The sequence below is a fragment of the Lottia gigantea genome (assembly GCF_000327385.1).
Source record: "Lottia gigantea unplaced genomic scaffold LOTGIsca_30, whole genome shotgun sequence".
NCBI classification, from domain to species: domain Eukaryota; kingdom Metazoa; phylum Mollusca; class Gastropoda; family Lottiidae; genus Lottia; species Lottia gigantea.
This window is the reverse complement of record NW_008708987.1, coordinates 1614647-1628026: the sequence shown is the minus strand read 5'-3', so window position 1 is coordinate 1628026 and position 13380 is coordinate 1614647. Positions and strand designations below refer to the sequence as shown.

At 36.8% G+C, this 13380-nt stretch overlaps 3 protein-coding genes across 3 annotated transcripts in view; 1 reads left to right on the top strand and 2 right to left on the bottom strand.

The window, feature by feature from the left end:
- Positions 1-1009: 1009 nt before the first annotated feature.
- On the bottom strand, positions 1010-1821 carry LOTGIDRAFT_232630 (hypothetical protein). The gene is made up of 2 exons (XM_009057530.1): positions 1508-1821; positions 1010-1272 (listed from the first exon to the last, which is right to left on the bottom strand). Exons 1-2 carry the CDS (start codon positions 1767-1769, stop codon positions 1124-1126), a joined length of 411 nt encoding a protein of 136 aa, XP_009055778.1. The 5' UTR covers positions 1770-1821; the 3' UTR covers positions 1010-1123.
- Positions 1822-5057: 3236 nt separating this feature from the next.
- Positions 5058-7237, bottom strand: LOTGIDRAFT_161687 (hypothetical protein; the record flags this gene model as incomplete). Its single annotated transcript, XM_009057529.1, has 4 exons — positions 5058-5305; positions 5693-6074; positions 6530-6725; positions 7230-7237. 4 exons carry the CDS (start codon positions 7235-7237, stop codon positions 5058-5060), a joined length of 834 nt encoding a protein of 277 aa, XP_009055777.1.
- Positions 7238-9133: 1896 nt separating this feature from the next.
- The window catches only part of LOTGIDRAFT_161686 (hypothetical protein), a gene marked incomplete at both ends in the record, with an annotated part of 35572 nt that continues 31325 nt past the window's right edge, over positions 9134-13380 (top strand). Inside the window, one exon of the mRNA XM_009057528.1 lies at positions 9134-9158. Within this exon, the coding sequence (XP_009055776.1) occupies positions 9134-9158 (25 nt within the window). The remainder of the gene's footprint in view (positions 9159-13380) is intronic.

The window sequence follows — 13380 nt, the reverse complement described above, 5'->3', positions numbered from 1 at the left end:
GCTTAGATGTTTTGACTAGCGTGTCGACACTATCCTCGAGAGCCTTAGTGTTGACCCTTGTGGTTCCAAATGGTTCTATCTGATGTGGGGTTGTGTATGAAGAATTTTAAATGTGTTTAATGCGATGTGGTCCTTTTGTATTTACTGTTAAAAACTGTGATAACTATTTATATAAGGTTTTATAAAAGATACTCTCTTATAGAAGCACTGGCCTAGGTCACAAGTAGAGACTATGGATTTCAGCATTTGAATACATCAATTTGATAGGAAATTACCTACTTCTGGAGAGATTAACAAGATAAACAACAAATAAATCAAATATGCAAAGCGATTGTTTTAGGGAGTTAATGAAAGGGGATCATTACTCAGATTTTTATTTGTAAGCAGTTTGGTATAATTTCAGAAAAGTAGGACGTAAAACTCCATTTCCATTTTCTTTTACATATACCAAAGCAATGATAACTTTTGCATAATTTCAGTAAATCAAAACTCTATTTCGTCCATTTTATTTCGTTTCGTTTAAACTGTGTACTTTGTTACAGATGCAATGATAACTGATTGTATAATATATTTCACCAGTAGAATATCTTTCTGAAGATAAAATAACGAGGTGTTTAAAACTGTATCAATTCACAATGTTGAATGATGGAGTTAGAATGAAACGCTTGAAGGATTTCTCAGAAAGCTTACGATGATTACTGAGCGCTGTTAGAGGTATATATGATATCGTTTGATATATTAAACCCTAGTTTGAATATGTTCTACTTGGTTAGGGTTGTCACTGACTTCAATACTCTGTGTTATGATTATAAATGAAAGAGGCGGGATAGTAAGATTGATATAAAATTACACAATTACCCACCAACTGTTTAGACCAACTGCTCATTTATGGTTTCTTGGGCGAACAAGCTACGGGGTGAATCCTACGCTTTCAAAGGAGTGCGGCTCATAAGAGAGCTTTTCGGACATACAGCTGAATCTGTAAGTGTCCTCGAAGCATACACGAAACCGCTTTTGAACCCCTTTAATGAAGCAATGAAACATTAAACACATTATGCTATTCCCGGGTTTTATTGTACACAACGTTTCTACAATTTACATTGTAATCACAAGGTGTAAAACTCTAGTACGCTGGTGGTAGTGGATAGCAAATAACAGAAGTTTTTGGATTATATGAGCTCAATATCAGAGGTTCACATTCACAAAGTTGATCACCGACCACCATCTGATCTCCGTGAGGTATAATTACTCCCTCTGTTTCACAATTCGGCCCTGTAAAAATGTTAATATGGTTTACTTGGATTGTTACTAACTCCCTGATACAAGATTGGTGTCTATTGCAGTCAAGGTATAAGGCGAAGTTTGTAATAGCTTGACATTGTGAAAAAAAGAGAGAGTGGGGACGGGGGCATGATCATTAGATTCTGTCCACAAGCTGTTACAGTATTTTAGCACCTTTCGTTTTCGGCAAAAAAGAAAATCCCAAAAAGCAAAAAAATGGACCTACCGTCTGGACATATCGGACAACAAATACCGTCACTATCTACTTCCGGTTCTGGGTTAACACAAGAATCAATGCAGTCCGCCTGTTGAACTTCGCCACAATTCACACAGTAGGTGCAGTCGTCGTGCATGAACGGTTCAGCTGATTCCAAGTACGGTTCTCCGAGGCAGTAGCAGGAAGGGTCCGCTGGTGGAAGAGTGGTACCGAAGGATACACCAAAGCACAAGACGGGTACCAAACCTGATAGAATTAACTGAATGTCCATTTTTGTAGCAGAAGATTTCGTAACAGAAGGAGTTTGTTGATATCTTAATGACAAAGTAGCTGCAGATTTGTGCCTCGAATATTCTGGGTGGTTCTTATACGTGATCTATCTGTCACTAGCACATGGTGGAATGAGCTTTTCAGAACATTTTCTTTTATATGTGTCTCAGAGTAGAATTGTGATTAATGTTCAGATTGTAAAGGCATTGCTCCCTCTATATATGCATAGACAGAGGTAAATTCAATATTTTTCAGAAGACTGGCTGAAAATTGGAATGGTGCAAAAAGATGCTATCAGTGTCCGTGTACTCTAAAATTACATGTTCAGGATTCCATCATTTTATCCTTCAGGTATCTAGTTTTCTGATTGGTCAATGCAGCTAAAGTATCAACCAATCTCAGCTCTTATAACTGTTAGTGCTCTTTCTGTCAGTGGAAACAGCGTAGTTTAAAAACACGTGTCCGTAAATTGTCAACCAACCTCTTCGAAACATGTTGATTTATTTATTTCGTCAATATTGTTTGAACTATTTTATGATAAATGTTATATTTCAGTTGTTATCAAACAGAATGACATTAGGCCCTATGTTTCTTCCAAAAATGACACAACATGGTTGAAAATGACGAAAATGACTGTCCTGTGTCCTGGAAAAATTGTTCATTAAGCTCCATTCACGAGCAAGTTGTCTTTGACGTCCAATCAAGGAGGTCATTTCAGGTACCGTACCCCCCTCCTCTCCTGGAATCATCACTTTGTGAATTGTTACGCATTACAGTGGTGCTCACTATAGAGTTATTGCTATCTTTATTACTTCCGAGGACGCACATTAGCCTGACTCACTTTCACATCACTGAACTAGTTTTTCTTTTCAAAGAAAAGTTGCTCGTGTTGTAGGGGCTTTAAGTGTACCACAACATAGTGCATTACGATGTAGAATTCTATTTCAATCAACTTGGAATTGATTTTAAAAGTACAATGGTCCAATTATAGTTGGTCTAATCATAAACATATTGCGTATGAATTTGACGAAGAATAATGTATCTTATCGATCATACGTTCTTTTAAAGCAGTTGTAATTGATTTTAAAAGTTCGTGGGTTAAGAAGTTGGGTAATTAGGAATTTTACACTGAACAATAAAGGTCTGATCATGAAGGTCTTCGTTTTATTATGCGTCGCATTCGTTTTGGTAAGTTTTGTCAATGGTGGTCCTAGGAGAAAATTACGAAGGAAGAATCGAAGGAAACCTTGCAAGAATGACGAAGGAGAAAGCTTCAAACTTGGTGATCTCCATTGGATAAACGATTGCCAACAGTGTGTGTGTACCCGGTTTGGATTTCTCTGCCCTTCGTATCAATGTGAAAACAGCGAATGTGTGGATTTCGAGTTCAAGAAAGGAAAATGCTGTCCAGTTTGTCCTAATGGTGAGTTCCTAATTTTTAGTAAGAGCTCGGCAGTGGCGGCTCCAGGTACACCCCCCCCCCCCTCCCTTTTTTTTTTAGAAAAGATGCTTGCACCCCCAACTTTACCCCCACTTTATTTTCAACAAATCTAAATGTGTACCTTTTTTTTTCCAAAACACGTGTCAGAATTTAAGAGAACCCTATAAGACACTCTATGAGAGGCTTGTGACTATGACACCACCACAGAGTAGCCAAAATTTAAATTCAGCCTCAGCAGTTGTCCCCCCATTGAGTCAGTCTGCCCCCTATTTGTACCCCCAGTCTCGGGACGTTGGCGCCGCCACTGGAGCTGGGGGCGTTTTTCTATGAATCATTGGGCGGGGGAGCCGGGTATAGGGGCTACAGAATTGTCGAACGCCACACGTGCAATTTTTTTTATCTGTGTTATATGAAGTGTATGAGTGTTAAGATTGGTAAAATCTGAACGGGTTCTGACCTGTAGAAACGTGACTGTAAGAGCTCACTAGTGTAATTTCTGGAGCGTGCCACCAATAGTTGTAGGTGGACACGGCGGCCAATGATCAGCGATAAATTGCCACAGAGGCTAATATTTGCTACGGCCATTTCATGCCGTGGCCAATGTTGCATTGGTCAAAGGACATGTAATAATTAGCCTGGGGTAATTTATGGTGGTAAATTGGTCGCTACATGACTGAAACTAAATCCCCGTCCGCTACCATCTTCACAGGCTTTTTCCAACGTCTTTTACCTTGACAACAATAGACTTTTTTCACGGAAATAAGTAATTGTTGCGATTTGTCAGCTATTAAATACAGCCAATCAGAGCCCTCGACTATTCGCTATAACATGTGCAACCGTATGGTGTACAATCTTTCTGTCAGCCTTTAGGGCCTTTAGGAAAAATACCTAATGATGTCAAGGTATAAGACGGAGTTTGCAATAGTTTGCCATTGTGAAGATGATAAGCCACTTAACTTCAGAAGAAGAAAGACGTAAAAACTCTATTATATTTTAAATCTTCAGGACCAAACTGTGGGGTGAGAGTAAAAGGAGACAAGAATGATCTGAAGATAATAGCAGTAGGGGAATCAAGAATAGTGAATGGTAAAAACTGTACCTGTATCGAAGACGAGAGTAGCTATGTCTGGCACAAATATAAAAGTAGCTGCAAATAAATTCTTTTGAGCGCCATTTTGTTTAAGCGCCTTATTTGACCCAATTTCATGCTTTAGGAAATGAAAAGAGAAGTTCGGGGGGCTATTGTCACAAAAACCTAACTTTCGGATAATGTTAGAAATGTGCGGGGCAATGGCTCAACTAGACATGTGGGGGTCGGTGGGCTTCAGTGGGTTGGGGCCCCTGCCCGGGATGTGTTTTTCAAACAAATGCTCTCGTGCATTTTTTATGAGGGTGTGGGGGCCCCTTAATTGTGGGGGCCCGTGGACTTGGTTCAACCGGTCACTGTGATAGTTGAGCCACTGCGGCTGGGGAGAAGAGGTTGGTAGCACTTTGAGCACCATTTTGAACTCTAACCATATAGCGTTGATTTCAGCGCTTTTTGAAAACAACGAAAACATTTGTAAATTTTTAACCTTCGTATATAGAGAAACTTTATCAATTTGCATTGATGATAGACAGTATACTCTGGTCATGTTTTTTTCTTTTTTAAATAACAAACACATAAAACATCTGACGAGTTAACGATTGAAATTCTTCACAAATTCCTTTATATAGGAGGGGGTGGAGAAAGTAAGATCCACAAAATTATCAAGGCAGCACAAATGCAATTAATTCCTTATATACAATAATTAGAAATTTGAAAGTTGGGACCAAATCAGACTCAATTCTAGGTGAAGTTACCAGTGTCTATGCCCGGATCCACGTATTACAGTTTTCATAAAATCTATTGGACCGCACTTGTTCGTTGATTATGGCCCAGCAATGTTTATTATAGATTGTGAACCCTGTACAGTTGGTATAATATGAACACCATAGAGCACAGTCCGTGACACTTCCTACACTGTTATACTTATAGTTATAATTATCACTAACATGGTCTTTCTTCCACAATCTGAATTGATGCTTTCGATCTCTTGGCACCAATGAAGCGGAATCTGAAATAAATCAAATACATTTCTTGTTACAATACTAAGCGATAATGTAAATGTTGAAGAGATAGTAACTTGCAATTTCTGAAGCATCATTTTGACGATTATATTTTGAAATCGAACATCTCTTAGGCCTATTAGTGTAATTCTTCGAGCTTCTGTGTAGAGCTTTCATTTGAATCGTCAAGTTCCTTTGAATGCATTACGAAATACGAATACAGTGAAAAAAAAACTGTATTAAGAGACGACGCAGGGGAAAATTCAGAAACGGTCTCTGACTAGAGGTGGTCTCTTATGAAAGAATATAAAAACTCGACTGCTGTCTCAAAAACCCCGGTAATTTCTGTTCGTTTCCCCTGTTTGTGGGAACAAAAGAGATTAGGTGAGTCTTACCTGTATCTCTGGACTCCACGATGTTGTTCATCATGTCCGTCGAAGAAATTGTATCAAAAATTGTTGTCGTACGTTCCGGAGTCATGGTGGTTGTCGCCTGAGTGGTAGTTGTGGGTGCGATCGTCGTTGTGGGTATGACTGTTGAGGTACTGGTACTGGTGTTGAAGCTGTACGTGCGGGAGCTGCAATCCTCCGTCGAATCCTTATTACACGTACACACAAAGTTAGCAGTGACGTTAGGATTCTGGGGGTAGGTAATGGACGGGTTACTTCCGGTGAAGGATAAACAGAACTGTGGACTGAAGCTCAAGTCTCTGTTATAGTATATATCTTTCACCACAAAATAATGAGAATCTTGGGCAACATTAATTCCATTGTAGACCTTAAATATACAGAACAAAATATATTACTTATAATACTGTAAAACGTAGACTAGACACCCCCACCAACTACAGAAGCCATGCAGTACATTCGCTTCAAGTCTGTTTGTAGATATGTTACTTGGTTATCGAAACAAAGTCCGATCTTTTAAGTATCTTCTCGATATGAAGCTATTACGAACTGCGTCTAAGGCCTTGATGTTATTGGGCTATGCTATCGTATCATGGAAGTTTGTTAATGCCGCGATTTGATTGGATTGGCCGTATCCTAATAAGAGCAAATGTCTCACTTTATAAGTATCTTGTTTTTGAATTGTGTATTCTTAATCCCCGAGACGCCTTTTATCTCATTTTAACTTGGATTGCACTGTGGCCTTGACTGTAACCAATGGTCATGGAGTAACGGGGATTCGAACCCACGGAATCCAATTAGGGCAATAAAACTACATATACTTACAGTTAAGGCAGTGACCAATGGATCAAAGAAAAACTGTATGTTCCAGCCGCAAGTAACTCCGGATTGAGGGACATCCAAACAGGCTCTACCGTAAATATTGCCGTACCATATAGAAATAAATGTAACAGTGTTCACACCTCGCACCTGCTGTACTTTCAGATGTATACACATTACCATCAACAGTACATACAAGGTCCTGTAACTAAAATACACAATGTTATTATGATAAAATCATTGAGGTAGGCATAATGGGCTAGTAAAGAACGGTCGGTGGGACAAATGGAAATTATTTCTCTGTTGAGACCAATAACACACAACACCAATAACTGATATACAAGTGGCCAAAATCGAAGACTAGCAAATCAGAACTGTATATGAGTACAGAAGATGGAAAGAAGGGCAGAGCGGACATGTTGCCCTTTCAGCCTACCTCCTGTCGTCCGTAGATCTGAAACTTGGTAGGAAGGTAAAATATTACTGTCACTGCAAATTTCAGATAATTATAACGCCTCTGTTTATTTTGAACCAATGTTCGAAGTTTTGATCTAACGGGATTTGTTCCCCAATAATGACGAAAACATAAAGGGCTGTGACAATATCGTCAGACGCCATATTTCACTCAGAAAGTAATACTCTATCAGGCATTAAAGCATAAAGTCCTACAACTGTATCACTTGAAAACACTAAATAGAGGACTAACCTGAACATTTTCTTTCTGCTGAAATCTTCCTTTACGATGTTGCTCTTGGACCCGATTTGATCAGAAATAACAATTTAATGTCAATGTTTCTGCCAATGTTAGCTCAGAACAGATCGTAACAGATTTTCTATTGTCTACTAAACAATGATATCTTATTAAGACAATGACCAATTAACCATTGTTTTACTTTGTTTACTGTTTACTAATGATCCCTTTCTGTAGTGGGAGAAATTGAGATAGCTTCAAAACCCCTTTTGCATCCCCTTGTCGCAGGAGCATGTACGCTAGCTCAGTTAGTTTCCTCATTCTACCAAACTTTATAGAGAGCTTTGATATACATTTTCGAGGACAAGAAACGTTTAAACGGTTATTTACTTGTATCGTATATTCCATTTAATTTTACGTCAATTTAAACTCATTTCCGGTGCCAATTAACGGAAATTGTGTTCGAGACTATTCTCGGGATTAGTAATCGAAGTAGAAGCAAACTCGCAGCCAATCGTATTTCGGATCTTGGCTTCCTAAAAACTATTTCCGGTGTCGAAACAAGTCAATGATATAAGCACGTCTGTAATTTGGCGCGTGACATGCGCTCACCACAAACCGGAAATGATTGAACGTCTGAGATTGAATTTGAAATTTAATTGCGGTCAATTAATTTTCGACATTTGATTTGGTTAACAGTAACAATAAACTCTTTACTTTTCATGGGTAAGAATTACACCAATACCTGTCTTATTTTAGCTCATCTGGTATAATGATTGCCCTACCAAATCCAGATTTGGGGGGTAGAAGGATATACATTTTGGTAGAGAAAATCGTCAGATTAGATTTAGGCTTTTGTGAGTACAGAAGTTTGTATCTTGTATTAATTGAGCTATTCTAATACGGCTACTTATTTTATCACAGTGTTTTTAGTTTTATTTAAAATCGAAACAGAGGATACATGATCCCCTCTCGTTTTTATATCAAAATAACGCTACAGCAGTGGAAGATTTGAACTGTACACAAGAACGAATCATCAATTAGTACAGTAAATACTGTAAAGCTTGTATCTGCATGGTTGGATTTTGGTGATTGTCCTTTGTGTAAACGAACCATTCAACCAAAAGGTTATGAACAGAATACATACATACATAGAATATTTTGCGATTTATTAGCCTCAACCGAGCCCAAAATACAACAAAGGCTAGGCCTATATATAGGCGTACGGGCCGAAAACCTGTTGGGGCAGGCTTGAAAACATAACTAGTCCGCCCGAGGTTTTTAGCTCGCTAACTGAAAAGATAATATGAATTATGCCCTATTGAATTTGATCTCGGCATTCGTTTCAGAGAGTCCACATAGCTAATATTATCTATTTGGTACAGTTATTAGTAAAAAGTATTCGTGGTTTAGATACGGTCATTTGTTTACAAGATAATTTCCCGAGATTGGTGTAATATCATGTTTTAGTATATAATTAATTTCCTAAATTGGATAAAATGTCAGCGATATTGAACAACGCCCTCTAGGATGATTGAAGTCAAGCGAGAGTTATCAGCCCTGATGACTTTGATCTTGTAATTATTTGTCTGTATAAAAAGGAAATAGCAACTCATTGCCCCGTCATCGCTTGTCAGAGAGGTCGACCCCAATTCCACATAATGAACAGGCAAATTGAGGTTATTTTAATTGCTTATATGGAGGACCGTGGGCTACATGAATGCGAACTGGACGCTATGAATGCTCGGTAGTCTAAAACAACTAGGCTATTGGATTTGGTGCTATGAAGCTTTGTAGTCTTGAACTATTAGGCTAGTGAATAGGGGCATTATACAAGGACGAATTTGATCAATATCCCGAGGATGGGGGAAATATTGAAAGAAAACTAATTTGATAAGGTAGAGTATAAAAAACCCCGGATGATTAGTTTGAACTATGTCGTTGGTAAGTTCTTAACAGCATGAAATATCCTCAAAGCTGTTGAATTTATTCCTATATTCAGATGTACAAATCGTTTTTTATCTGATATTTTTAATCGCCATTGCAATCTAACCAGTTTTCTACCACAGACCTGTTCTAATGACGTAACTTCAACCAATCGAAGCGAGTCACATAGGACCGGTTTCTTGACAGCAAAAATTGGAATTGTGTATTCAATGAATCTGTCTTTTAATGGTATGACCATACTAGTAACTACCAGTAGGTAGATATAATGGACACATCTTCTCTATTTTCCTTTTTAAACTTTCTAATTGTGGACAATGCAAGAAAGGGGGCGATGTGAAAGAAACCGTTGAATTCGGTTAACATTGCCTAAAAGCAATTAAACTGTTGTATATATTTGTTTATTCCTTATGTTTACTCATAATCCTTTGATCTTGCCAACTATATACATCTGTTTTCACAAATTCGCCTTCTTTTTTAGAGAGTGACAAATATTAGCCCTATCCCTTCCTATTTATTCCCAAAAAAATTTGTTATTTTAGTAATTTTCGTCTTTTTTATTTTTCATCTTTGAAATTAGAGGTGTACCTTCAGGTGTCCTTTAGAAGAGACCATTATGTTTATACATGTAGTGAAATGACAGTAAAAACACACTATATTTCTGGTTTATATGTCCTGGGTCTGTGCGGGAAAGAAATAAATTACTATGGAACTTGCAGAATCTATTTGAGACAATAAGCGAATAATTCACAATCCACAATATTGGCAAACTGGAAATCGAAATGGTGCCAATAAAGGTTATAACTATAACCGATACTTATAAAAAGATCAGAAAAACCTCTTCACAATCTCTTACTAGTAACAGTGCTGGATACCAAATTATATGAAAACTTGCGATTAATTCTAACCGCAGAGAACTGTCCTCGTTCCCCTATTCTAGTATAAGCAGCGCATGATAGTATGGTTTTCAAAGCTGGCCCTTGGGAAAATGAAATGAAATGAATGGAGTTTTACGTCCTTGGCCCCTGGGAGAACTAACTAAAATATGCCAGATTCAAACGATGATCTCAAATTTAATAATCCGTAAAGACTGGATGTTCATTTTCAATTAAAAGCCCGGTGTAATTAGTAGTATTATATTATAGGGAAGGGAATCAAAATATTCAACCACGGACGAGAATCGGAGCTTTTGTAACACCACAATAGAGGAGATGATAAAGGATGGAAGTGAATGCCAGGGGTTGTTATTGCAAGTTACAGCGATTGTTTGGAAATAAACAACACAGGCGCATCTTCATCAGTGTAGAAGTTGATTAAAACGAGAGCATCTTCAACTGGCATATATCCACACCGTGTTGACTTCATACAATACCCCACAATTAGCTCCCACGACATGGGGCAAGTTTACCCCCTCGGGCAACCCAGCATTAAATGACTTCAAACGATCGCCCGAATAAGAGAGATGTTGTGTTGAAGAACAGACGAAATTGAAAGAAAGTACATGGGCGAAAATATTAGGTTATTAAAGTGAAAATGAAAAGTTTGTAAGATGTATGTTTGTAAATTGGTTTGAAGGTTTGTAACTCGCTAGGGTTCTGTATTAATATTGTATGGGCGTAAAGACAGTCTGAAATACAATGAACTGAATGAGATGTTTAGAATGACTATGTTCACCAGTGTTCCGTTTGTTTTGAATCTAAATATTTTGAAACTGCTCAAGGCATAGATAAACGAATTATAACCCCTTGCATGATGCTGGCTTTATAGAGTTTTATTACTATGAAGGTTATTAAAGTGATACAGACGTCTATATTTTGTAATTTACTCATAAAAACACAAGGGAATATATTATGGTATAGCACACTTCTTTCATAACAAAGTACATAACGTTTCAACACGTGTTGTCATCAGATGGAATTATAAATTTGATTATTAAACGGACTTCACCTAAAAACAAATAAATAACGCCTTAATATCGTTCGTCTGGAACTTCAAATCTTGTCATTTCCATTGTTTTTTTTTTTATCTCATTGTATACAAAGAGTATCTATCCTATTTCAACTATTAAAAAGGGTACGGAAAGTGCTGACATATAAGTTCCATGTGGCGCCAGACAGGGTATGCTTACTTTTCTAGACACCTGGTATTCATTATGAAATACTTACTCACTTATAATTGATATACTTCCTCATGTGAAAAGTTCAGTAGCTGCTACCAATGTTTCGCCAAAATGTTTTTTTGGATTTCTGGTTTGGTTTTGCAGTTCGTTTTGTTAATACTTGATTTATTTATTCTACAACACTGAAATTTAGACGCCTAGATCCCTTGAAGAGTCTTTTGAAAGATGATAATAATTATACGCTTGGTCAGGATTCAGCACAGCAATTGACCTCTAAGATCTCAATCTAAAAATCGTTCACAATGTTACTCAAAAGTTTTTCATTTTCACAATTTCATTTTGTGTTTTCAAGTTGACAAATTAAAAAATAAAATCCCCCTAAAAAAAGGCTACAACAAGAACCATAACAAAAATACGAGTTATAAATTTGTAATTTGTAATCAGGGTTCGTCTAATAGTCATACATAGGAGCAATTATACAAAAACAAACGCAAACAAGCACCTGAAGATTGTTGAAACGTTGTGTATAATAAAACTAAGGAGTAGTATACCATAAAATTTTGTCCGTTATTTAATGTGATCTCTACCCGCTAAAGGATTAAGCACAACACTGGTAGTTAATATTTAATACGATAATAATGAATTAATTTATTTTATAATATAGGTCTATAGTATGAGAATATTAATCCTGGAAAAGAAAATGTATATATATTGTAAAAAAGAAAAAAATAACGAAACACAATATATTTTGTCCGAAATTCGTTGAAACAAAATAATAACATTTTAAAAATTATCTTTAAGGACTTGTTTTGAAGAAAACAACTCCGAAGGAATACAATAAAACAGGGACTGGTTCAAATGATTAGAAGAAGAATTCCAAGAAAGAATCAGCTAAGAAAGTTCCAAATCAGTTGTCTCTTAAAACTGGGAAGTAAATGGCCGACTGGTCCCTGAGGTAATTTAGTAAATTGTGTAAGATGGACTGGGGAAATGATGAGACACGCCCCTCACCTATACACAAACCATTAGATAATTGAGTCAATTTCTTAGCACCTCGTCTTTTACAGCTATTTCAATTAACACTTTTAACATTAGGCCTATTCTTCACTTTTCGATTCGGAAAATTTTCATTGAGTTATGAGAAGATGTCATTGAATGATATAACCCATAAAATTAATTTGAATCTTTCCTATAAAAGGTATTACAACCAATATTAAAACCCACGACCACCGTTTGTTCGCGTAACCAAGCAAATGACGTCATGTTAAGATTGCAACACTCTTAACAACAACGATACAGTTGGTCTTCAAATAGACGAGACATCCTTAAACACAAACATGTTCTCTTCAGAATTAGTTTAACAGATTTAAGTTATAAAAAGGACAACAACCAAAATTAAAACCCACGACCACCATTTGTTCTCGTAACCAAGCAAATGACGTCATGTAAAGATTCCAGTACTCTAACCAAATGCGTTACGACTCGCCCTCAAATAGACGAGACATCTTTAAGCCATGTACGCCTCTAATGGTGTAATGTTTTGTACTACTCCAACCTTTCCCAAATAGCTTTGGTGATCACGCAGCAGATATGTATAGCATCTGAACACTGTCTCCTTCCTCGAACCCAGGCCAAAATCACTGTTCTCTTCTTCACTTTTCTGCACTATATTGACATAACAATATCATAAAAATGTAAATAAATTATAATTGTATATTTGAATGTTAAATTGATTGGTAACGGATTAGTATAAGCTTCGGCTTGTTTCTGAAACCATTTCTCATATCATGTAATTATCCATTGTAAATCATGAATAAATATTGTTTAAAAAAAAAGACGAGACATCTTTAAAGACAAACAGGTTTCTCCACAGAATTAATTTGAAGATTTAGGTTATAAAAGATGACATGTCTAAAGAGTTTAATATAACATGTCATCTTGTTAATATTTTCTTTAATCTTATATACAAAACTTCTTATAATACTAAACTTCTTATAATACTAAACTACTTGATATTGATATCGGTTGGTGAGATCTGCCACGTGTCCACTCCAATCGAAAATCCAAATGAAAGTAATTTTGCGTCACACTTTTGTGCATCTG